The 26991-nt window shown below is 44.9% G+C and overlaps 1 protein-coding gene across 3 annotated transcripts in view; it reads right to left on the bottom strand.

Annotated features, from left to right (window-relative positions):
* gria2b (glutamate receptor, ionotropic, AMPA 2b) overlaps window positions 1–26991 on the bottom strand; it is a 196290-nt gene that overhangs the window by 78401 nt on the left and 90898 nt on the right. For all 3 annotated transcript variants that reach the window (XM_078211989.1, XM_078211978.1, XM_078211968.1), the window contains exons 5-6: window positions 11641–11694; window positions 335–496 (exon numbers count right to left, since the gene is read on the bottom strand). In XM_078211989.1, coding sequence (XP_078068115.1) covers window positions 335–496; window positions 11641–11694 — 216 coding nt within the window. The remainder of the gene's footprint in view (window positions 1–334; window positions 497–11640; window positions 11695–26991) is intronic.

Below are 26991 nucleotides of genomic sequence, written 5' to 3' on the forward strand. Positions count from 1 at the left end.
AAAAGAGAGGTTTGCATTTATATATTGGTTTTCACAGTGTCAAGACATGCTAAAGCACCTTGAAACCAATTAAGTATTTTTAATGAGTAGTCATAGTTGTTATGTAGGAAATGCGGCAACCAATTTGCACACAGCAAGCTCCCACAAACAGCTAACCTGCCTAAGTGATGTTGGTTGATGGATAAATATTGTCCATAATTCCTAGTTCTTCTTGGAAATTAATATTCTGATTGTAACACAGTTGTCCTTCAGGCTCAAACTTACACTCAATGTCAAAATTGTATATTTTAGCAGGTGAATTTTGTTTTCAAAGATCGCACTATGACAAGCCTACCTTAATTTTGCTTGTTTTCCCTCCTGGATATTCCTTCTCATCGAGTGCTAACCATCGCTGCATAAACTTCATAACAACTGGATCATCGTAATCAACAATTTGAAATCCAGACACATTTGCTCCCCCATATTGAATTTTGGATAAGTCTCCATCCGTAAACCCCTGCAGCAGATAATAAGAGAGGCACTGTCAATGTTATCATTAATACATGCAGAGTTAGCCTTCTGAATGCAAATTACTCATTGTTATAATGTTGGAAATAATTATTTAAAAGAAGATGATAATGTTTGTAGCAATGAAATACTTGGATGCTCCGTTAAGTTTGGAACAAAGCCAATTTTCTATTGCAATAGATGTCACCCAAGTTCTATTGTTTATCAGTGACATTTTGTTCATGAGCTTTTGTTATTAATTTATTATTACATGAACAGCGACAAAGTACTTTGGATAGATTATAAAATATACGCCATAGAAAATGGATAGACAACATATTTGTGCAGCTTACAGAGACAAATTACTTTGGATGGGCAAATAGCTGAAGGTTAAGCTGGGATCTGCAACCTGGTTTTGTTGGTTAGCTGTTAATTTAGTCTGTAACTTTAAGATAGCTGCTGGGAAGTGTCTAAATCGGTAAACCCAGATAATTATAGCTGTAACAAAAGCTCTGAAGGAAAGCAGAGGACAATTGTTAGCTAAATAAAAATTTCAGTCTCCAGGTCAATGACTGGCTTCTTTTTAAAAAAATACATGTACGACACTCTGAATTGTGAAGGATTATAACAACTGAAGTAAAAAATGCCGAATGTTCAGTTTCTTTTTGGACAGCTTACCTAATTCTTTTCTAGTCTGGCTGATAGTTTTTAAATGGCAAATTCTGTCAACTAACACAAACCAAAGGTCACTCCCGACAATCACAGAGGTATTTCAAAATTGCAGAACACTATTAGTATTCATGAATGTCGTGGCTTCAAAGTCTCAACCTTTCGTCCGTGTCACATGTAGAGAATTTTGGCAATTGCATTTTTGCACATTTGAAATATGACATATATAATAGATGTTTTCAAAGTACTGGACTGATTCATTTAAAATAAATAACAATTAGTACTTCCATGATTTGAAGAAACAATGTGCCATATTTTTCATTCTTTATTTTAAGTGACAGTCAAACATCTCATCCAGCTTGTATTTTGCAAATGATTTGTTCACAATTGTCAGAATGTATCTTTAACCCAGCTCTTGTTATCTCATGTTAATATAGCCAGGGTGAAAGATTGGATAATGTACATCTGTCACTACACAATTAGTTAATTGGAATCAGGCTGTAGGTGGGTTGTGATATATGAGGTGCAGGGGAATGGTTGTATGATAGAAATGTTTTTTTTCTTTAATTTTTTTACTCCATTCTTTAAAGTTACAAAGCCAATGCTCAGAATGGACCGGGCAAACCCAAATCCATGCATTGCTTGCTCCAAAAACCAAATTCAAAATCCAATTGAATCCAATTCAAGGGAGACAAACAAGATCCAAGCTGATAAGATGACGCATTGCACCTCATCTTGGGCTCAATCAGATGCTTGATCTTAACCAAAAGACCGAGAAGAAATGTTCTGTGCTAACAATCAAGAGATCTGGACACATCCTATTTTGGCAACAGGTGGAATTCACTAATCTAAAATAAAAAGCAAGGGCAGCATTTCCCCCATTGTGGAGTGGGAGTGGGAGTTCAGGCACAAGGGATGCTAAGAGAATAGTAGGTAGCTGTGTGGGAAGGTGCCCTGAGGCAAGCTGACATTTGGATTGGCTGCCTGCCAATTGAAGTCAATAAAGCCATGATAAGGGATTATCATTTACACTCACTCTCAATCATCAGCAAAATGGTGGCAGCTCTCATTGACAGGGCCATCAAGCAGCACTTGAACAGCATTGACTTGCTCACAGATACTCAGTTTAGGTTCTTCCAGGGTCACTCCACTGCAAACCTATAGCCTTAGTTCAAACATGGACAAAAGAACTGAATTCCAGAGGTGAGGTGAGAGTGACTGACAACTAAACAGCATTGGACTAAGTGTGGCATGAAGGAGCCCTTTTCTCTTTTTATTTATGGTGACCTCTGTGCATGAGTTCAACTGTGTTCAGGATGAAGACTCAGGAAATTAGCTCAGTACACTTCAGGTGCAAAACAAAAGTGTAATGTGACTTCCAAATGGAAGGGGTCATAAACCTTCTAACTTCAGTGCATTTGGGAGATAGAACACCCTCTGACTCCAAAGTTATATGCTGAATTAGCATCAGTACCCATCAGACGCTTTTCGCATCTTTGCTTAATTGGTAAAATTAATAGAATTCCCAGAAATTCAAAAAATAAATCATGATGGAAACTATGCAGATAATTTGCCAGGTGTATGCCAATAATACCTGTGATTTTTTTTTTCAAATATGCCAACATTTAGAGAGGTTGCTTTCAACTGAAATCTACTCAAAACATTTACAGAGGATTGCACAGGATATAAAGAACAGAAAGAGGTCACATAGCCCTGCCAGTCTTTGTCAGTGTTTATGCTCCGCTTGATTTCCCCCCTCATTTAACTTGGCCATCGTAACCATCTGTTTCCATTCTCTCTCGTATGCTTGTCTGGCTTCCCCTTAAACACACTTATACTATTCACTTCAGCCACTCCCTGTCATAGTGAGCTTCGCATTGCTACTGTGCTTTGTTTCTTCTGAAATTCCCTAGTGGATCCCATGGTGACTATCATATTGATGGCCTTTAGTTATGCTCTTCCCTACAGGAGGAAAAGTTCTCTCTGTATCCACTTTCAAAACCTTTCATAATTTTAAAAAGTCTATTATGTCACCCGCTTCAGCCTTTTTGCAAGAGCAAAGCCTGTCATCCTTTTCTGATATATATATATACCATGCATTTCTTGTACCATCTTTGTAAAATCTTCTTTGTACCCTCTCCAATGCCTCTATATTTTTATAATAAGAAGACCAGAACTCTGTGCTTGAAGCAAGATTCAGTACAGACTTACGCTTATATGACTACATGCTTAGTTAAGAACTGAGAGGAGGTTCATCTTTAGTAACACTTAGTGATGAGTTCATCTATGAAAATACATTGGAGGTCAATAATCCATGGAGATAGGATGAGAAGGGGCACATCGCAAAGCACCCATCAGGAACCTCTGTCACAGATCCTGAAAGTCATTCCGCACTGTGCTGGGTCTGGCAGGAGAGGATATTAGAGACAACATATCCCCAGCCTAATATCACTGCAGAAAGGAACTGCTCCTTATTCCCCTTGTTAAAAGGAGACAATTAGAAATATCTTGAAAGGAATATCTGTTTGGAAGACCATGATCTGAGCCTGTAGCCCAGATGGGACCTGTCATTTGCCAGACTGTTTATACTGTACCATATTCACTACATGTTCCATTATTAATGATTTGCCTAGATGATTGAAAGCTAGGATGTGGATATACCATTATTGGGTACCCACACTCTGTGTTTTCTCCCTCCTATATTCGTAAATGTGGGGCAGACAGGGGCACTGAACTTTACAACAGCTTATAGTATCGTAACAGAAGGTCACATCCCACATAATTGGGTACAAGGCTAATTTCAGGCCCTTTCAGCTCCCATTGGGGCTATAGTCGGAGTTCATTCAAGAACTATGGAATTTCACCCCATTATATTTTTCCTTTTGCAATAGTTTTCCGTAGGCCGGTCGTTATTCACCATAATCTTTTATTTACAACTCGCATGAAGTGCCGCACGGCAGTTGCAGTGTACAGGTCAAGCGCTGGAATCCTTTGACTGCCGGTCTGAGTGGAGCCAGCTGGTTTTAAACCACCCACTGCTCCTTCCCTTTTGGACCAGCCTCCACTTGCCTAATAGGGGAGCTCCTACATGATGAGGCCCACAGGGAGGTAGAAATCATAGAAACCCTACAGTGCAGAAGGAGGCCATTCGGCCCATCGAGTCTGGACCGACCACAATCCCACCCAGGCCCTATCCCCACATATTTACCCACTAATCCCTCTAACCTTCACATCTCAGGACTCTAATGGGCAATTTTTTTTTAAACCTGGCCAATCAACCTAACCCGCACATCTTTGGACTGTGGGAGGAAACCGGAGCACCCGGAGGAAACCCACGCAGGCACGAGAAGAATGTGCAAACTCCACACAGACAGTGACCCAAGCCGGGATTCGAACCCAGGTCCCTGGAGCTGTGAAGCAGCGGTGCTAACCACTGTGCTGCCGTGCCGCCCATTAGCTAGCGTGCCGCCCGTTGATGATCCTCCGTGGCCATCATAACATCGCTTCCCCCTCAAGTCCGTCCTTTCCCCAGCATCCCTGCCATGGGAGAGCCTTTTCCACTGCTTGGCGATCAGCCCAGGGTTGATTGGAGGCAGGATCAGATTTGGGGTATTAAGCAGATTGGAGGCCTTCACTTCCAAAGGGAGCGGTGTAAAGCCACTGACACTGATTCTTCCTGAGTTTTGCTCCAGTTGGGCACCGATCTCCTCTACTTCCATCTCGGAGTCTGTGTCCTCAACAACCAGAAGGACAAGCATAGAGTCGACTTCTAGACATGGCACGATGCTGGCAGTGGTCATCCCCAAGGCTGGTAATGAGACCTGCAATGGCACGGGCTCTCTACTCCGGAGATGGGCCAACTGCTTCCTGGCAATTTTGCCCTGCACTTGGAACTTAAAAAATACGAGCCCCATTTTTTCCATTATGATCCTTGGGGACCTAACTGAGACAGTCCCCGAAGTTCCTCAAGTGGACTGGGTCACCGGTTTTGAATGTTCTGTCACTCCTTAGAGAATCATAGTTCTTCTGGTTCTCTTGATGAGACTTCACCCTCCCAGTCAGGTTTGGGAACAGCAAGCTTAATCTTGTCCAAAGCCTCACTGGGGCAATTCCTGTCATTGTGTGAGAGGTAGTCCTGTAGTTGAATAAAAATTGTGCCAATTTGGTCTCTATGGACGCTGCAGGTTGCTTCTTCATGCTGAACTTTAAAGTCTGCACTGCTCGTTCAGCCAACAGATTTGATGACGGGTGATAGGGTGCTGTCCTAATGTGTTTCATTCTGTTGGAAAGTGTGAAATTCTGGAACTTGATGCTAGTAAATGCAGTGCCATTGTCAGAAACCAGAACTTCAGGCTCCAGTCTGACGAAGGGTCATGCAAGCTCAAAACGTTTGCTCAATTCTTCCTCCACAGATGCTGTCAGCCCTCCAGTTTCTCCAGCATTTTCTGTTTTTGTTTCAGATTCCAACATCCACAGTATTTTGCCTTTATCTTCAGATATCTCTTGCATGCAGAAACTTTTTCATAGTTTCTCAGTGGTAACATGGGAAGTGCTGGAGTTCATGAAATGTCTCTCCAACCATTTGGAGTGTGCATCCACCATAATTAAGGACATGGAACCATAAAAGGCCTGGCAAAGTCCACATGCACTCACACCAAGAGCCTACCAGGCCACTCCCATCGATATAGGGAGGCTGGGTGGGGGGGGGGGGGGGGGGGGAGTCTTTGATTTCCCTGGCACAACTCACATTGTTTGACCAACTCGGCATGGACAAGGTGGGCCAAAGGGCCTGTTTCCATACTGTAAACCTCTATGACTTTAAGTCAGTAATGTTTGCATCAAGACTGGGTCACCATATGCAGCTCCTGGCTAGCATTTTCATCTTTGAAGTCCCAGGGTGGCCATGGTCTACTTCCTTGTATTGGACATCACCCTGGGTGAGGGACGGGATCCCTAGAGGGTGATGTCATCCCCATCATTGAGTTCGTCTTTCTTCATCAAGTAGTGTTTCATTTCACTTGAGGGCTGTCCTCAGAATCCCCCATGTAATATATGTTTTAATTTATAAAGGACTGGCTCCTTTTGTATCCAGTCCTTTATTGCCTCGCAGATACCAGCAAGATGTCCAAAAAATTGAGGGTCATCATAACCTCTTCCACAGCTGGTGGTGAAGCTGGACTTCTGGATAACAGCAGATGACTCAGTGCATCGGTATTAGCTATCCAGGTACCAGGGCAGCATTCGCAGAAGTATTCATAACCTGCCAGTAACATGGCCATACACTGTATCCGGGTGGAGGCAATGGCGGGCATTGCCCTGTCTTCTTTAAAAAATCCCAGCAATGGTTTGTGATCAGTTGCTATAATGAAGCATCGACCATAGACATATTGATCGAACTTTTTAATGCCAAAGTTAACTGCCAACCCCTCTTTCTCCATTTGGGAATACCTCCGCTCAGTGTTCAAGAGGATCTTAGATGCTTACGCAATAGCCTTCTCAGTTCCATCTTTCCAGCGGTGTGCCAGTGCCGCCCTACACCTGTAAGGGGAGGCATTGCATGTTAGGATGAGGTCCTTTTTGGGGTCAAAATGGACCAATATTTTAGAGGACGAAAGTTTCTGTTTAACGCTGTTGACAACCTCCAGCTGCGGTGCCACCCAAGACGAGCTTTGATATTTCCGGATTAGGGCATGGCGGGGGACCAGTAAGGAAGCTAAATTCAAAATAAATTTGCCATAAGAATTCACTAACCCCGAGAAGGATTTCAATTCCGTGGGGCTCATTGGAGATGGCACCTCCTTAATGGCCCTCACCTTGCTCTCCACCAGATGAGAGCCATTGCCATCCACTCAATAGCTAAAATAAGTCATGACTCTTGTTTTGAATGCACATTTTTTGCTTTTCAGGTGTACCCCAACATCCCTGAATTGCTGTAAGATCTTTTCCAGGTTTGTTTGGTGTTCACATTCCCAATTTCCTGTGACTAAGACATTGTCCAGGTACACTGCTACCCACAATGGTTCTCCTGTGTTGGTGGCCAGCCTGGGCTTTGTGATTTCGAGCCCAAAGGTGATCATAACCCTTGGAGTATGTTCTCCATGACGTGCTGAAAAATGGCATGTAAGGGCAGGCAAGTGTACTCATATAGGACTTTGTGTGTCATAATTTTCACATACTTCCGGGAAGGCTCATTCAGTTCAGATTGGAGATATGCATAGCTCATGTTCAACTTAGAAAACGCTTGGCTACCAGATCTTCAATCCAGGGCATGGTGTATCTGTCAAGTTTAGAAACTCTATTTACAGTAAGCCACAAAATCAGACCGACTTATCCAACTTGAGGACAAGAACAAAAACTATGGCCTACTTTGCGAATTGTACGAGTCTTGTTATGCTCAGCTTTTCCAGGCATTCCATTCCCGATTCTCCTTTTTCCAATCGGGTTTATGGAACGGGTCACATTCTAAAATACTTAGGCGAAGCATTGGGGTCAACCTAGATCTTAACGTTGGCTCCCCTTATTTTTCTAAGTCCTTCCTGGAAAACTTTAAGGTACTTATTGATGATTTCATACTGTCTCCCCACACATGAAGATCTCAAGCCATTTCAGTCTTATGTGTTGGAACCAATCTCCCCCCATATGGTTAGATCTTTGTTCCCGTACAATGATGAGTGGAAGTCGAGCTGACTACTGCCTGTACGTCACTAAGATTGCTGTAGTGCCTTTTATCTGCAATAGTTCCCCTGTGTGGGTGGCCAGCCTGACCTTTATGTCTTCAGCCTAGAGGCAATCATAAGTCTGCTCCCCGATAACGAGATTGCAGACCTTGTATCCACTTCCATTTTTATAGAACCAGCATTATGGGGGAAACCGGTGTTGTGGAGACGTGACTTAATTGTCCCTGTTCCCAGTAGTGGACATTCCTGCAAGGTACAGTCTGGTGCTGGCCTTATCATCTTTCCTAAACAGCACATGTTTTGACTGCCTCTATATTTTTGCTTTGATTGTGGTTTTCTGCAGCTCTTGCAATCGTTCACCCTCTGGCATCTACAACCTTCTGGAATATGCTCTCTAGGAGTCTGAAAGCTGTCCCTGCCTTTTCTTGGCTGTCTGGTGATGCAACTTAGGAAACACCGCTGTAAGGGATTCTGTGATATTTCACTGAAATATCATTCTAAGTTGAAGGATGGACATTGCATAAGGTCCCTTCCCCAATCGTAGGACACTGCTGTCTGACATCCCCTGTAGTTTTTGAGCTATTTTCCTCTGTATTCTCCAGTGTTACAGTTATCTCAATGGCCTTCTTTAGATCTAAATTGGGTTCTGCCAATAATTCTTTTTGGACGATCACACTGTTAATTCCACAGACCAGTCTATCTTGCAACATGTCTTTTAGGGGTGGCCTGAATTCACAGTGCCTGGTCAGAAATTCGCTAACAGATTCCCCACAGGTTCATCCTGCAATGTTAAAGTGGTATCACTGCAGTATCATGGATGTTTTTGGGTGGCATGGTGGCACAATGGTTAGCATTGCTGCCTCTCAGCACCAGGGACCCAGGTTCAATTCCAACCTTGGGTGACTGTCTGTGTGGAGTTTGTACATTCTCCCCATGTCTGCGTGGGTTTCCGCTGGGTGCTCCGGTTTCCTCCCACAGTCCAAAGATGTGCGGATTAAATTGATTGGCCATGTTAAACTGACTCTAGTGTCAGATGGATTAGTAGGGCAAATGTGTGGGGTTAGGGGAATGTGGTCAGTACAGACATGGGCCGGATGACCACCTTCTGTACTGTAGGGATTCTATGATTCTATAGTCTTTAACCAAGTCCACCAATTCATTAAAGGCTTTGGAGTCAGGGACGTCTGGGTAGATCATGCTTTTTATTATAATGAAGGTCAGGATCCCACATGCTATCAACAGGATCACTTCCTGCTTCTTGCCACCTCAATATTGATAGCCTGAACAAAAAATGCATGCATTCTGTGTATGGCCCACTCTATGCTTGCATTGTCGGCTTCAAGGTTACCAAAAAGTGGCATTTTTCTTACCAGAGGATTAGTTGTTTCGAAAGAAAATATGGTCCAGAGGGAAGATAAAAACTCATTTCACTCTTCGTCACCAATGTAATAATCTTGCTGAGGCCAGTCTTCCATCACCATCACCTTTATTTACAATGTGCGTAAAGTGCCACTCGGTGGCTACGTTGTACAGGTCAAGCCCCGAGTCCTCTGACTGCCAGTATGCGTGGAGCCAGCTGGTTTTAAACACCCCCGCTGCTCCTTCCCTATTCGACAAGCCTCCACTCACCTAATAGGGGAGCTCCTACTCAATGAGGCCCACAGGGAGATCTATCGATAAACCTCTGTGACCTTCATAACACCCTTGTCTCATTCTTCGTCTTGTAACGCCAGGGACCCGGGTTCAATTTCGGCCTTGGGTCAGTGTGTGTGTGGAGTTTGCACATACTCCCCATGTCTGTGTGGGGTTCCTCCAGGTGCTCCAGTTTCCTCCCACAATCCAAAGATGTATGGGTTAGGTTGATTGGCCATGCTAAAGTGACCCTAGTGTCAGGGGGATTAGCAGGGTACATGTGTGGGGTTACGGAAATAGGGCCTGGGCAGAATTGTGATCAATGCAGACCTGATGGGCCAAATGGCCTCCTTCAGCACTGTAGGGATTCTATGCTTCTATGAACTGTTTTGTGAGATGCATTCTTTGAGTCCTATTATCCTACAAAAATTCTAAACATTTCCAATCAATAAGCAATAGTTTTATTTTCTGGATCACTTTATAAAGCACAAGCCTCATTTATACATTTTAATTAATTTAATGTCATACTTTTCCTGGTAAGACCTATTCAATTTCCATTTAGTCCGTAATCCTGTTAAAGAACTTCCAGTAAAAATAAGAACTTTCCAAAATTTTAATTGAAATTTTCCGAAGACACCATCAAATTATTGAGCTGTTTATTTCATTCTGTTGCATATTTTATTTTCTAAACTAAGATTTTTTTCTAGGGTTATGACACTCTAAGATTTAATTTCAGCCCGTTAGAACCTTCTGTTTCAAGACATTGTTCAATAAATTAAACATCGTTTCCTTGACAACGTAATTTACACCAAAGGGGCGGCACGGTAGCACAGTGGTTAGCACTGCTGCTTCACAGCTTCAGGGTCCCGGGTTCGATTCCCGGCTCGGGTCACTGTCTGTGTGGAGTTTGCACATTCTCCTCGTGTCTGCGTGGGTTTCCTCCGGGTGCTCCGGTTTCCTCCCACAGTCCAAAGATGTGCGGGTTAGGTTGATTGGCCAGGTTAAAAAATTGCCCCTTAGAGTCCTGGGATGTGTAGGTTAGAGGGATTAGCGGGTAAAATATGTGGGGGTAGGGCCTGGGTGGGATTGTGGTCGGTGCAGACTCGATGGGCCGAATGGCCTCCTTCTGCACTGTAGGGTTTCTATGATTCTATGAAAGTTTAATGAATATAATCTCTTTAAACTTTGCTGCCACTCACACGCTTTGGTCCAAGAATTACTAATTCAGCACAAAATCAGAAGTAATTCAAGAGGTAAGCTCTTGGTGACATTTTTATTCCAAATATAATAGGATTTGATTCAGCATATGAGCATTGTAATAACAATGAATGATCAAAGTCTAGTATTGCCATATATTCATCTGGCAAGCAGCTTGAAATGAATAGATAGAAAGAATTCTTTACATTTCCTGGAGTTTTACAATTAATCCTTTTGCACTTACTAACAATTTTGCCATTTCTCCTTAACAAATTATTTATTTATTTCAATTGTTTTTGCTAGTGAGACGGAATGCCTAAAACTGCAAAGGAAAGCTCTGCACTGCACTGACTCACCTGATGAAAGGACAGCACTCCAAAAGCTCGTGCTACCAAATAAACCTGTTGGACTTTAACCTGGCGTTGAGAGACGTTTTACTACATCCAGTACTGTTAGTCTCACAACACCAGGTTAAAGTCCAACAGGTTTATTTGGAATCACGAGCTTTCAGAACGCTGGTCCTTCATCAGGTGAATCACTCCGCTCCGAAAGCTCGTGATTCCAAATAAAGCTGTTGGACTTTAACCTGGTGTTGTGAGACTTCTTACTGTGCCCACCCCTGTCCAATGTCGGCATCCCCACATCACATCCAGTACTGGTAGAGCCAATTCTATTGTGTACAAGCTTTGCATGATGTGGAGATGCTAACGTTGGACTGGGGTGGGCACAGTAAGAAGTCTCACAACACCAGGTTAAAGTCCAACAGATGTATTTGGTGTCACAAACTTTCGGAGTGCAGCTCCTTCATCAGGTGAGTGACTCACCTGATGAAGGAGCAGCGCTCCAAAAACTCGTGATACCAAATAAACCTGTTGGACTTTAACCTGGTGTTGTGAAGCTTTGCATGGGCAACTTTAATTTGTCTGCCATTCGGTTATTACATACAGTAGGATTCCAAGTTATAGTGTAGGCTACCTACCAGGTTAGCAAAGATGTAATGATATCCTTTAACATGCTTCCCAATAGTTATGACCTGCAATGAAGAAATTGAGAAATTAGCTTGTCTCTTGAATTATGCAACTGGTAAGTATATATTCCAATCTTGTAATGTTAATGCGTAATGCAATTTTGAATACAAGACATTTAATTCACACATATTAGAAATATTTTCTAATATTTAATTGGCAATATCGTACATGTTCATGCATAAGGAAACCAGAGACGAACTGACACCTCCCAAAGATCCTTGACTCTTATAAAATACTACAGATTATTTTACCACCAAGATTCTCATCTCATATTGACTAAGAACCAAATACATTTTCTTTTCTGCTGCTGGGAAACTCTTAAGAGCAGATTATCAGAAACATACATGAAACTTACATTATACCCAATTTTATCCTTTCCAATAGAAGAGTCAAAATATAAAACAATTTCCAGAGTGGAATTATTATGAAATACTAAGTAACTTCTAACATCAGCTTCAGCTTCAGAGGAGGAGGAATAATCAAACTATCCCTGTATGTCCTGTATAATAGGAGATCTATAACTTTGCTCAGTTGGATGCACAAACATTAATGGTGATTATGCAATTTATACTGATGGATAATCAGGAAATTATTCCTTAAAATAAGCAAGATGAAGACTGGTCATTATTTAGAGGCTTCTCCATCCTTGATTGACAAATAAGGCTCAGTAAATGATAGAGTGAAAGTTTAGGATGCTGACTTGCCAGGAACAGGATTGAGGGGAGGGGTAAGTGGTGGTGGGGGGGGGGGGGGGGGGGGGGGGGGAGTAGCTTGTGGGAAAGCCATAAATTGGGGTTTCCTGCATGAGGATTGCCCAACTTCAATTCTAATTGGGTGGGGAACACTGTAAGAAGAGGCCACAAGGCCAGGTAGATCTGGGAGAGAGGAGTCAAATCCTTGATCTTGGGGTTGAAAGAGGGGTGTTTGATCCAAGAGTTAAAGATGGGAGATGGAGGTCAGTGGCCCAAAGGACTACAGGCCAAGATCGAGGCATTCAGAGCTTGCGAACTAGAGCAGAGAAAAGGAAATTCCAGGTATTGTAGGCATCATGGGGGCATTGAGGAAAGCTCAGAGGTCTTGAGGGGGGGTGAGAGGCCTTGGGGGTGATTGAAGGGTAGTTGGTGAAGGATGTCTGATTATGTAGAGGCATAGAGTCATAGAGGTTTACAGCATAGAAACAGACCCTTTGGCCCAATTTGTCCATGCTGCCCTTTTTTTTAAATCCCTAAGCTAGTCCCAATTGCCAGCATTTGGCCCATATCCCTCTATACCTATCTTACCCATGTAACTGCCTAAACACTTCTTAAAAGACAAAATTGTACCCACCTATGGGAGGGGTATTAAATCATATTAGGGTTGGCCTGGCTAGTATGCTGAATCCAGCAGATAATTGGTGAGACACTTACCTCCTGGATCCAGCAGCCTCACTTTCGTTTGATACCAAGTTTCTCGAAGAACAGAAAACCCAGCCAGCTAAAGTTGAATTTGAAATGGTCAATAACCATGAGGCAGGAAGCTTTATCATAATATTTGAAATGTTAACCAACCTCCAGTGAGTGGACTGGACATTCACAGCCCTGTCCCCACCTCCGTTAAAACTGGAAGTGGGCACATTGGAGGTGGACTGGTGTTGGGACTCAGATTTCTAACACTTCAACCTTCCATCCTGCCCAAATTTGTCACTTTTTTTGAGTTAATTCTCTGCCAAATGTCTGAATAAACAATAATTTTACACTGATGGTGCTGTGCTGAAAGGGTTCTCCAGCTTCATATTAAATAATATGATAAACTACTAACAAGAAGAAATTACATTTTCTGCCTCTTAAATTATTGAACCAGAAGGTTCAATATTCCCATTTCTCAGCATAATCGCTAAATCAGCTATAGAAATGAAGTGCATATGTATTGACTTGAGCCAAGATCCTTGCATCCTATTTTGAACAAACTGATATTCTAATGGCGAAGGGGGCTCATGCTTTGCTGCAACTATATTTTCTGAATATATCCACAGGAATAAAGAAAGGAGGATTCTTGCCAACTGGGAAGTATATATTCTGATCTTGTTATGTTAAAGTGTAAAGCAATTGTGAACATAAGACATTTAATTCACACATATTAGGAACATTTTTATTGGTGATATCTTACATGTTCATGTATAAGGAAACCAGAGATGAATAGACACTGCCTAAAGATCCTTAACTCATAAAATACTACAGATCGTCTTTCCACCATGATTCTCACCTTCACATAACAAAGGTTCAAATACATTTTCCTTTCTACTGCTGGGGAACTCTTAAATGAGTGGGAAAGCGAATTGCGTGGAGGACGCGGAAAGTCTGCAGAGAGATTTGGATAGGCTGAGCGAGTGGGCGAGGATCTGGCAGATGGAATATAACGTTAGCAAATGTGAGGTTATCCACTTTGGAAGAAATAATAGTAAATTGGAATATTATTTAAATGGAGAAAAATTACATCGTGCGACTGTGCAGAGGGACCTGGGGGTCCTTGTGCACGAATCGCAAAAACTCAGTCTGCAGGTGCAGCAGGTGATCAAGAAGGCGAATGGAATGTTGGCCTTTATCGCGAGGGGGATAGAATATAAAAGCAGGGAGGTCTTGCTGCAACTGTACAAGGCACTGGTGAGGCCGCAACTGGAGTACTGTGTGCAGTTTTGGTCCCTTTATTTGCGAAAGGATATATTGGCCTTGGAGGGAGTGCAGAGAAGGTTCACCAGGTTGATACTGGAGATGAGGGGTGTAGCTTATGAGGAGAGATTAAACAGATTGGGTCTGTACTCGTTGGAGTTTAGAAGGATGAGGGGTGATCTTATAGAGACCTATACGATAATGAAGGGGCTGGATAGGGTAGAGGTGGAGAGATTCTTTCCACTTAGAAGGGAAACCAGAACTAGAGGGCACAGCCTCAAAATAAGGGGGGGCCGGTTCAGAACAGAGTTGAGGGGGAACTTCTTCTCTCAGAGGGTAGTGAATCTCTGGAATTCTCTGCCCATTGAAGTGGTGGAGGCTTCCTCGTTGAATATGTTTAAATCACGGGTAGATAGTTTTCTGATCGATAAGGGAATTAGGGGATATGGGGAGCAGGCGGGTAAGTGGAACTGATTCGCTTCAGATCAGCCATGATCTTGTTGAATGGCGGGGCAGGCTCGAAGGGCCAGATAGCCTACTCCTGCTCCTATTTCTTATGTTCTTATGTTCTTATGTCAACTCCTCCCTTCCAACAGCCACTCATGAGTTTAAATTGCCTCTTCTTCATATCCATCTTGCTGAGCTGTCTTCAATTTTAAGTGAGCTGCAGGAACTTCAACTACAGTCAGGAGGAAAGTTGGCATTTAAATATTACAGAGCCGGGGAGCTGTGAAGAGTGACTAACCCTGGCAGCAGCTGACATAGTATGGTGCGGCCATTTGATAAATGGAGATACTTTATGGGATAGCCCCTGTAAATGTTAACTTTGTGTTGTCTGTGTTTTATCATGATTGTAGTATGCAGCCATTTCTAACTGCTCTTAAATGGTTGCACACATTCACAGAAGAACCAAAATTTTGAGGGGCTTGTACAAGTTAAGATTCAACTGCACTACTTGAAGCCAGTAACAGTTTTAACAACACCAGGTTAAAGTCCAACAGGTTTATTTGGTAGCAAATACCATTAGCTTTCGGAGCGCTGCTCCTTCATCAGATGGAGTGGAAATCTGCTCTCAAACAGGGCACAGAGACACAAAATCAAGTCACAGAATACTGATTAGAATGCAAATCTCTACAGCCAACCAGTTCTTAAAGATACAGACAATGTGAGTGGAGGGAGCATTAAGCACAGGTTAAAGAGATGTGTATTGTCTCCAGACAGGACAGCCAGCAAGTCCAGGAGGCAAGCTGTGGGGGTTACTGCTAGTGTGACATAAAGCCAACATCCTGGTTTAGGCCGTTGTCATGTGTGCGGAACTTGGAACTGACAGCCAAGTTCCGCACACATGAGGACGGCCTAAACCGGGATGTTGGCTTTATGTCACACTATCAGTAACCCCCAAAGCTTGCCTCCTGGACTTGCTGGCTGTCCTGTCTGGAGACAATACACATCTCTTTAACCTGGTGCTGTTAAAACTGTTACTGTGTTTACCCAGTCCAACGCCGGCATCTCCACATCATGACTACTTGAAGCCAGCCAGCACCTCTGAAAGGGATGGCGCATTGTGGCTGCAGCAGGTCATACAAGTCATTGTATAATTCACTCTGATGTGGAACATGAATGATCAGATTCACAGAAATCTTTACAGTGCAGAAGGAGGCCATTTAGCCCATTAAGTCTACACTGGCTCGTTGGAAGAGCATTCCAGCTAATCCCACTCCCCAGCCTTATCCCCATAACCTTGCACATTCTTTCTTTTCAGACAGCAATCCAATTCCCTTTTGAATACCTCGATCGAACCTGCTCCCCACCACCTTTTTAGAAAGATCATTCCAGATCCAACCACCCTCCGAGAAAACTGTTTTTCCTCACATCCTTTTTACTCCCTTTGTTCATTATTTTGAATCTATGCCTTCTAGTTCTTGATGTTCACTTGAGTGGGAACAGTTTCTCATTATTGACCCTGTCCATAACCCTCAGGATCTTGAATACCTCTATCAAGTCTCCTCTCAACCTTCTTTTCTCCAAGTCAAATAGATGTATCGCTGCAATCTATCCTCATAGCAACAGTCCTTTATCCTTGGAATAATTCTTGGGAATCTCCTTTGTACTTTGTCCAATGTCTTCATATCCTTCTTCAAGTACGGTGCCCAGAACTGGACACAGTACTAAAGATGAGCCCTAACCAGTACCTTTTACAAGTTCAATAAGAAGTCTCAGAATCACGAGCTTTCAGAGCTCCTTCATCAGGTGCCTACCCCAATCCAAAGCCGTCATCTCCACATCATTATACAAATTCAACATGACCTCCTTACTCTTGTACTCAAAACCTCTATTGATAAAACCTAGGATACCATATGCTTTATGAACTGCTCTCTCAACATGCTCTGCCACCTCAAAGACTTATATAAATACATATACACCAAAGTCCCTCTGTTCCTGTATCTTCTTTAGACTTTCTCCCTTTATTTTATACTGTCTCTCCAAATTCTTCCTGCTCACCCAACACTTCTCTGCATTGGACTTCATCTGCCACTTGTCTGCCCAATCCACCAACATATCTATGTCCTTTTGAAGTTCAAGACTATGCTCATCACAGTTGACAATACTTCCAGTCTTCATATTGTATGCAAATTTTGAAATCTTGCCTTGTACACCACAGTTTACATCATTAATATATATCAGGAAGAGCAAGAGTCCCAATGCTAACCCCTGGGGAACTCTGCTACAAACCTTCCTCCAATCCAAAGACCAATTATTTATTACTACACTCTGTTTCCTGCCACTCAACCAATTTCTTATCCAAGTGCCTACTTTCCTTTTTATTCTACGAGCTAGAATTTTGCTCACAGGTCTGTTGTGTGATATTGCATCAAACTGCTTTTGAAAATCCATATACACAATGTCAACAGAATTGCCCCAGTCAATTTTCTCAGTTCCCATTAGACCCAGTCCTGTTAAGATGTGAAAAGTCTATCTTGCGCAGGTCTCACCAGCCCCAGAACCGTTCCCAATGCCTCAAAAATCTAAAGCCCTCTCTCTGACTCCATTTCTCCAGCCACATATTGAAGTGTTTTTCCTCTTCCTATGGTCCCTCACACGTGACGCTGGGAGTAATCCTGAGATCACTGCTCTTGAGGTACTGCTTTTTGATTTCCTTCCTAACTCCCTAAAATCCACTTTCAGGACCTAGTCCCTTTTCCTGCTTATGTCATTGGTCCCAATGTTGACCACGAGCTCTGGCTGCTCACCCTTTCCTAGAAGAATGTCTTGAACAACATGGAGGAAAGTGAATTTCAAGGCTACGATAGAATAGGTACAAAGGAGAACAGAAGTGCAGTATCTACAGGGGGCCAGGAGGCCCTCCAGCCAAAGACAATGGGATCAGAAAGCCATGGCAGTGAACATCAGGGGCGAAATTTTCCCGTCCCGCCCACCACAGGAATCATAGCAGGCAGGACACGGACCATGCAAAGGTCCATTGACCTCGAATGGGATTTTCTGGTCTTCGGGCGAGTGCGGCCAGAAAATCCCCCCCAGGAGTGAAACCCCAAGGATCTGGATGCAATGTCATAAAATGTTCAACAACTTTGTACAAGTGGTCAATGTCAGCAAATTGCCATATTTCTCACTGTACCACTATATTCATCAATAACCCATCTCCCAACAATCTCCATTGATCACTACTGCTACCTAACATTCATTGTTGCACTCACTCTCACAAAATTAGCATAACTTTACTTCTTACAACTTGCATACACTGCCAGCTCTTCAACCATGAGAGTCACATGCCACATTGGAGTAACCATTGCTGAGACCAGGATGAGGGATGAGGTTGAAAATATAGTGGATGATGATAGCATCATCACACTTAATCCTCCTTCCCGCTCTGATTAACAAGCTGTGAATGGTGTAAGCATGCACCTCTCGCTTACCCAACCCTTTCTCTTCATCACAACTCTGTTTCTGTGTCTTTCTCCTTTTAGTTACCTAGAACTGCCACCTCGCCAGGCGGTAATGGATTTGAATCATACAGTCATAGAATCCCTACAGTGCAGAAGGAGGCCATTCGGCCCATCCAGTCTCCAGCAACTCCCTGTCAGAACATCTTACCCAAGCACACCCCATGGCCTGTCCCTGCAACCCCATGCATTTACCATTGCTCATTCCTCTAACCTACACATGATGGGACATTAAGGGGCAATTTAGCATGGTCAACCCTCCTAACCAGCACACCTTTGGAATGTGGGAGGAAACCAGAGCACCCGGAGGAAACCCACGCAGACACGGGGAGAATGTTCAAACGCCATTCAGACAGTCACCCAAGAATGGAATCGAACACTGGTCTCTGGTGCTGAAAGACATGATGTGGAGATGCCGAAAGACAGCAGTGCTAACCATTGTGCCATCATGCTACCCTAATTTGCATTCAGAGGAAGAGCAATAATGCACTCATGATGAAGAAACAAAGTCATTCCATTTGTAGCCACCAGCTAAAATATTGCCGCTGCATATAATCTAGAGGACAAAAGAAATCTGCATGTGATGAGTTGCTGGCACAAAAAGGCAGGAGGTAAGAGTAGCACAGGTGCCAGCTCACTAAATGATGAGGTTGCACACAAATCTGGTTTCAGAGGACAAAGATGAACATATCAATGGAATGAGCTATTGAAAACTGTTGATGGGTGTGCACAATGATACACTGGGCGCATTGACCAGCCTGTCAGAAAGCTGGCATGCAATGTAAGACCTATGGAGGAGTCTGGCACCAACATTGCACAAGGCTTTGCACAGAGATTGGAGTCCATCCTCTCAGCAAGGAAGTGGAGGCCAACTTCATTAAAAGCTTGTGAATGCAACTATGAAGCAGCATCTGATGGCTGATGTCTAAGCTTCTAGTGCAGAACCAGCAGCTTTCATACAACATCTGGGTGCTGGACTGAACGTTCAGGCTGAAGACAAGGGTTGTCTGATTGCAGGGTAATTTTAGATTGCTGCCATTGTGGGACTTGCAATTTCATAGCAGTCCAGCAACCGTCTTCCAATGGATTCCAATGATACATGAGCTGCCACTTTGGGAAAGTGACAATGGGTCCATTCTGCGGAAACCTGCAATCCTTTCACAGAAAGGCAACATTCATCGTTCCATAGCAGTGACTCTGCCAATGCCTGTTGGCCACACAGGCCCAGAGGTTAACTCTGAAGCTTCTGCGAATGTTTCTGATGATGTCACTCCACGCCAATCTCCTCCTGTGCTGGTCTACCCCGCCTCCACCCACCCCCCCCAAATGGACATTGGATCCCTCCCCCATCCTGCCAATCACCTCCTGTACAGGTCTACCCCCTACCTTCCCCATGGACATCGCCACTGTCTGCAGAGTTTCCCCCCTTCCCCTTGCCGATCACCCCCATATGCAGAGTACCCTCCCTCCCACCCTGATCACCACCCCGACAGGGTTCCCTTCCCACCCCGATCGCCACCCTGGCAGAGTTCCCTCTCTCCCACCCTGGCAGACTTTCCTTCCCTCCCTCTCACCCGGATCGTCACCCCCGGTGAGTGCAGAGTTCCCTCCCTCCCATCCCGATCACCACCCCGGTTGAGTGCAGAGCTCCTCTCCCATCCCAATCGCCATCCCGGGTGGGTGCAGAGTTTCCTCCCTACGGATCTCCCCTTCCCTCCCCATCCTGTCATAGCTCCACCTCCAGAGCTTCAGACCCCCTCAGGCCCCACCTCCTTGGTACTGCTCCTGGCATAGTTATGGTGCCTGATGGGCAGTGCCATGGTGCCCAGTGGAGACCACTGTTGGAGACCATCTATAACTCTCACCGGGGAGAACCTCGATTGGTGAGATGGTTAAGGTAAGTGAGCTCAGAGTATAAAAGTTGGGGTCTGATGTTGCAGTTGTATAGAACGTTGGTTCGGCCGCATTTGGAATACTGCGCCCAGTTCCGGTCGCCGCACTACCAGAAGGACGTGGAGGCTTTAGAGAGAGTGCAGAGGAGGTTTACCAGGATGTTGCCTGGTATGGAGGGGCTTAGTTATGAGGAGAGATTGGGTAAACTGGGGTTGTTCTCACTGGAAAGATGGAGGATGAGGGGTGACCTAATAGAGGTGTATAAAATTATGAAAGGCATAGATAGGGTGAACGATGGGAAGCTTTTTCCCAGGTCGGTGGTGACGTTCATGAGGGGTCATAGGTTCAAGGTGAGGGGGGGGGGAAGGTTTAACACTGATATCAGAAGGACGTATTTTACACAGAGGGTGGTGGGGGCCTGGAATGCGCTGCCGGGCAAGGTGGTGGAGGCGGACACACTGGGAACGTTTAAGACTTATCTAGATAGCCACATGAACAGAGTGGGAATGGAGGGATACAAAAGAATGGACTAGTTTGAACCAGGGAGCAGCGTGGGCTTGGAGGGCTGAAGGGCCTGTTCCTGTGCTGTATTGTTTTGTTCTTTGTTCAGACAATAGTGTCTGGGACTCATATTTAGATCAGCTTCACGCTCTAAAAGAGCGCAAAGCGGATTTTGCTGGCAAAACCTGGCCGGTACGATCAGGGGAGGTGGTGAACCAGGCACATTTCACGTTTTTTGCCTCTCAGCCAATCTTACCACCTCACCTCACCAAAGGTCGGGCGGCTCTGCCATGATTGCTTTGGCCAATCCCATAGATGTAGTTGTTGTCGAGGTGGAGTACTTCATATTCCAGTGCAGGACTGGCATTGCCCCACTTTTTCTTCTATATAAGAGTCAAGTCCCAGACATCAGAAATAACTTCTTGCAAATTCTTTCATTCCTATTACCCCTGGATAACCTTTGTGCCATTGATCCAGAATTCGGCTTTGCAAACATGGAGGAATAATCTGATCCGCCATTGCAGTAATCTACTTTGGACAGTGAATTAAAGTTCCCTCGTGATATAAGGTTTGAATTCAAGATTCTTCCTTTATTTGTCCAATGATGTTCCTCTTAAAACCATGTACTTAACCTTCCCCATTATCAGATTGTTCATCATGTGCCTTTGCACTGGAGATGATGTTACTGTACACCCTCTACCTGGGATAAATATGTTGATATTTATGTTAATTATTGATGTTGATATAGTTATCTTGTGTTTCAGTTTTGTCCTGAATTGGCAACCGTGATAAGACATTGGCGTTGTCATGTTCCTTTGATCTCCTATGCCTGATATTATAATTAAAGATCATCTATGTAGATTACATGCAGCTAATTATGGAATTCGCCTTGTATGAACTAAAAATAGTTGTCAACGGCCTGTGGTCAGTCAACAAAGTGAAATGTCTCCCATACATGTACCGGTGAAATTGTTTAATTTCAAAAATTATGCTCAGGGCTTCTTTCTCAAGTTGAGCCTAATTCTATTCAGCACTTGATAAAGTTCCAGACGCAAATGATATTGGTCATTCTTCCCCTGTTGACATGATATGCAACACAACTGCACCCACCCCATAGGGTGATGTGTCGCATGATAATTAAATTTTCAACTTTGGGTTAAAATGGACCAATACTTCAGATTTCTTTAACATGTCGTAAACTCCTTCATGCACACTTTTATACTTTTTGCCCATTTCCATCGTTGGTTAGCCCACAAAAAGGCATGAAGTGATTTCAGTAGTGTTGCACGGTTTGGAATGAATTTTCCTTAATCATTTATTAGTCCTAATACTGATTGCGACTGTGACGCCTTCCGTGGTCTTGGTGCCTCTAGGTCACTGTCATTTTCTTTGGTTCCTTATGGAGGCGATCTTTATCAGTGACCTAGATAACTGATTGACGATTTGAAAAATTCCCATTTTTCTTTCTTCACAAAATAATTTTACTTCTCTCGATGCTCAAGTGTGTCATCTAAGGGCGGCACGGTAGCAAGGGTGGCACGGTAGCACAGTGGTTAGCACTGCTGCTTCACAGCTCCAGGGACCTGGGTTCGAATCCCGGCTCGGGTCACTGTCTGTGTGGAGTTTGCACATTCTCCTCGTGTCTGCGTGGGTTTCCTCCGGGTGCTCCGGTTTCCTCCCACAGTCCAAAGATGTGCGGGTTAGGTTGATTGGCCATGCTAAAATTGCCCCTTAGTGTCCTGGGATGCGTAGATTAGAGGGATTAGCGGGTAAAATATGTAGGGATGTGGGGGTAGGGCCTGGGTGGGATTGTGGTCGGTGCAGACTCGATGGGCCGAATGGCCTCTTTCTGTACTGTAGGGTTTCTATGATTCTAAGTTTTGTAAAAGTTCCTGTTCATTTTTGCCCAGGATCAGAATGTCATCCAGATAACACCGGGCACTGTTGAGGCCACTCAGGATTTGATCCATGGGTTTTTGGAATAAGGCTGGTGCTGACATATTCTCCCAAAAGATTTCTAGGTGCCGAATTTGCGTAAAAACAGGAGTAAATCCCGCTGCTTTTTTTCAGCAGGATTTTCAAAATGAATCTCCCACACTCCAGAGTGCTCTAGTGTGAATAACAATGAAAATCAGTGGGCAGAGCCTATTCCTGCTGGAGAGGGCATTTGACCAAGTCCCTCATGGCAGGTTGGTTAAGAAGTTTAAGGCTCATGGGATACAAGGAGAAGTGGCTAGATGGGTGGAGAACTGGCTTGGCCATAGGAGACAGAGGGTAGCAGTCGAAGGGTCTTTTTCTGGCTGGAGGTCAGTGACCAGTGGTGTTCCGCAGGGCTCTGTACTGGACCTCTGCTATTTGTGATATATATATATATATATAAAAATGATTTGGAAGAAGGTGTAACTGGTGTTATCAGCAAGTTTGTGGATGACACGAAGATGGCTGGACTTGCGGATAGCAATGAGCATTGTCGGGCAATACAGCAGGATATAGATAGGCTGGAAAATTGGGCGGAGAGGTGGCAGATGGAATTTAATCCGGATAAATGCGAAGTGATGCATTTTGGAAGAAATAATGTAGGGAGGAGTTATACAATAAATGGCAGAGCCATCAAGAGTATAGAAACACAGAGGGACCTAGGTGTGCCAGTCCACAAATCCAGGTGGAGAAGGTGGTGAAGAAGGCATATGGTATGCTTGCCTTTATAGGATGGGGTATAGAGTATAAAAGCTGGAGTCTGATGATGCAGCTGTGTAGAACGCTGGTTAGGCCACATTTGGAGTACTGCGTCCAGTTCTGGTCGCCGCACTACCAGAAGGACGTGGAGGCGTTAGAGAGAGTGCAGAGAAGGTTTACCAGGATGTTGCCTGGTATGGAGGGTCTTAGGTATGAGGAGAGATTGGGTAGACTGGGGTTGTTCTCCCTGGAAAGACGGAGAATGAGGGGAGATCTAATAGAGGTGTACAAGATTATGAAGGGGATAGATAGGGTGAACGGTGGGAAGCTTTTTCCCAGGTCGGAGGTGACGATCACGAGGGGTCACGGGCTCAAGGTGAGAGGGACGAAGTATAACTCAGATATTAGAAGGATGTTTTTTACACCGAGGGTGGTGGGGGCCTGGAATGCGCTGCCAAGTAGGGTGGTGGAGGCAGGCACGCTGACATCGTTTAAGACTTAACTGGATAGTCACATGAGCAGCCTGGGAATGGAGGGATACAAACGATTGGTCTAGTTGGACCAAGGAGCGGCACAGGCTTGGAGGGCCGAAGGGCCTGTTTCCTGTGCTGTACTGTTCTTTGTTCTTTGAGGCTGACAGCATAGCACTAAGTGGGCCACTGTGCATGCACTGATCTCTCAGCGCTGAGATCGGCGCATGTGCTGTAGCCCGCACTGCCGGCCTCCCGATTCTGGCCAGCCCTGTGACCCCACAACACGGGCCATGCGACCCCACCTTGACCCACCAATCGATGGCCTCCCAGATGTGTCCGAGCCAGCCCTCATCCCACCACCCCCCCCCCACACCCCCAGCCCGCCTTGATCTCACCTCCCCCTTCCCCGGCAATCCCGGTCTCCCTGACACCACCCCCCCTGTAGCGCCAACACCCCAGTAGGTCGACCCCCCCCCACCCAGTCCAGCCCCCATTGCTGGCCTCCATCCCTCTGTCACTCATCCAAAGATGTGGAGATACCGGCATTGGACTGGGGTAAACACAGTAAGAAGTTTAACAACACCAGGCTTTTGCTACCAAATAAACCTGTTGGACTTTAACCTGGTGTTGTTAAACTTCTTACTCATCCAAAGTGCAGAGTGGCAGCGGGACCCCCACTATCGCAGGCCCTGCCCCTCTGGCCCCACCCCCTTGGCACTGTCCAGTGGGTAGTGCCAAGGTGCCCCCTGGGCATTGCCACTTAGGCCCTTGGGCAGTGCCAGGAGGCCAGGGCAATGCACAGGGGGCACTCCCCCATCCCTGACGTACTTTGTGGCCCTCCATGGCTGCCCTTCATTCTAGCGGGGTTGGGCCGCCAGCTCCTCATTAGTGGGAAGCTGTTGTAAACCCCACTGGAGTGAAACTGCTTGGGTTGGGGGTGGAGGGGGGGGGGGCGGTGGGGGGGGGGGGGGGGGGGGCGGGGGGGAGAAAGACTCTAGTGGGCCCAGGGACTTCAGTCCCCGGCCTGCTAATGAGATGGAAATGCTCATTTAAATAATTTATTCAGCTCTTTGCTGATTTCTGGCGCGCAACTGATGATACCGGAAATCAGGCGGCCGGAGATGTGCGCAGGCTGCTACGCCCAGCAGGAAGCCCGCTAAACGGCCTCCACTTTTGTCTCCTGGCCTGCTGTGCTGTTAGAGCAGTGCAGATTGCGACTCTGTTGCCAACTTCATCTGCAGGCATGCTTGGGACAAGTCTATCTTATGGAACTACTGGCCCTCAGATAATTCAGTGAATAGGTTCTCAATTAATGGTGAGGGGTAGCGGTTGACACACAGCACTGGATTTCCCGTTGTCTTGAAGTCACAGTAAATTCTTACAGAACCATCTGCTTTAATGTCAGGGACAATTGGAGTTGCCCAATTGGAGCTGATGGGCGGGGCAAGCCAGTAAGATCGCGAGAGAGGCGCAAAACTAAGTTCACGCCAGATTCCTCGCCTCTCATGATCTTACTGGCCCCGGATTTCTGGAAAGAGCACGAACCTGATTATAATATTCAACTCCTGATTGGTGGAACCGGAGGCCATTGAGGGCCCCCTGGGTGGTAGGGGCAGAGGGAAGTGCCCCTTGGGCAGTGCCAACCTGGCACTACCAGTCTGGTAATGCCCAGACACCCTGGCACTGCCCACTAGTCACCGGGGCTGGGCCATAACGGGGGCAGAGCCTAAGGGGAGGCAGGGGAGCTGCGCCCTCTGAAATCGGGGATCGGCCAGACCGGGAGGGACGATCGACCAAATCAGGGGGGGCGGGGCACAATCGTCCAGGTGTGGGGCGGTGACCGGCCAGGGCAGATATTGGGGTGGCAAATCAGCCAGGGGTGGAGGGGTTATTGAGGCGATATCTGGGTGGGGAGGGGGGGGGGGGGCAGGGGGGGGATTGACAGATCTCTGTGTTCTGTCATTGTCAGTTCTCATTGTCAGTTTTATCTAAAAGAATTGGTCTTTCTGATGACCTTGAGGGAAACACACCTTGTTGCCAGTTTTTATCTTTTACTGTTATATACTGTGATCAGTTCACTTGTACAGCAAGATAAAAGGATGATAATTATATCAGGAAGTCGAGCTTTATCAGATAGTTATTGCTTGCCTATAGTCCGGGTGGAAGAGAGGAAAAATCCCACAAATGTCTCTGATGATGTCCCTACATGTAACATGACTAATCAAACCAAGTTGCATTGGTTTACAATACATAGCAGAAACTACCTATAAATCAAGTGGGGCGAGGGTGGAAAACTACCTGTAAATTGAGCAGGGACAGGATTGGAAGTACCTGTAAATCCAAAAGTAACAAGGTGGGAGATGTCATGTAAATCCAGATGCATCAAGGTGGGAAAATAGCTATAATTCCACAGTTGAAGGTGGGATACAAACTTTCAATCCAGAGGGAAATGGCTGGGAAAGTACCTGTAATTTCGAAGGGAAAATTGTGGGAAGGAATCAGTGAATCCAAAATCTCAGGGTAGGAACCTACCAATAAAATCAACGGGAAAAGTATGGGAAACTTCGAAGTTTATTTATTAGTGTCACAAGTAGGCTTACATTAACGCCGCAATGAAGTTACTGTGAAAATCCCCTAGTCACGACACTCTGGTGCCTGTTTGGGAACACTTAAGGAAAATTTAGCAAGGCCAATGCATCTAACCAGCATATCTTTCAGACTGTGGGAGGAAACCATAGCACCCAGAGGAAACTAAGCAGACACGGAGAAAATGCAGACCCAGCACAGGCAGTAACCCAAGCAGGAATTGAACCCAGGTCTCTAGCACTGTGCCACCGACCTGTAAATACAGAAGTTGGCAGGGTGGGAAATTACTTATAAATCCACGAGGAACATGTTGGAAAAGTACCTGTAAATATATAGAGGGAACAGGGTGGGAAATTAGCTTGAAATCCAGACTTGGATGGTAAACTAACTCTCAAGCAAGAAGGAAAAGAGTTAAAAACTATTTGTAATTCCTGAGGGAACAGGGTAGGAAACTTACTGTCAATACAGTGGGTAAAATATGGGGAACTACTGGAAATCCAGGAGATAAAAGTTGGGAAACCCCATGATTTCAGAGCTCAGAGTGAAAACCTAACATTAAATACAAA

Source organism: Mustelus asterias, chromosome 1 (assembly GCF_964213995.1).
Source record: "Mustelus asterias chromosome 1, sMusAst1.hap1.1, whole genome shotgun sequence".
Classification (NCBI taxonomy): Eukaryota; Metazoa; Chordata; class Chondrichthyes; order Carcharhiniformes; family Triakidae; genus Mustelus; species Mustelus asterias.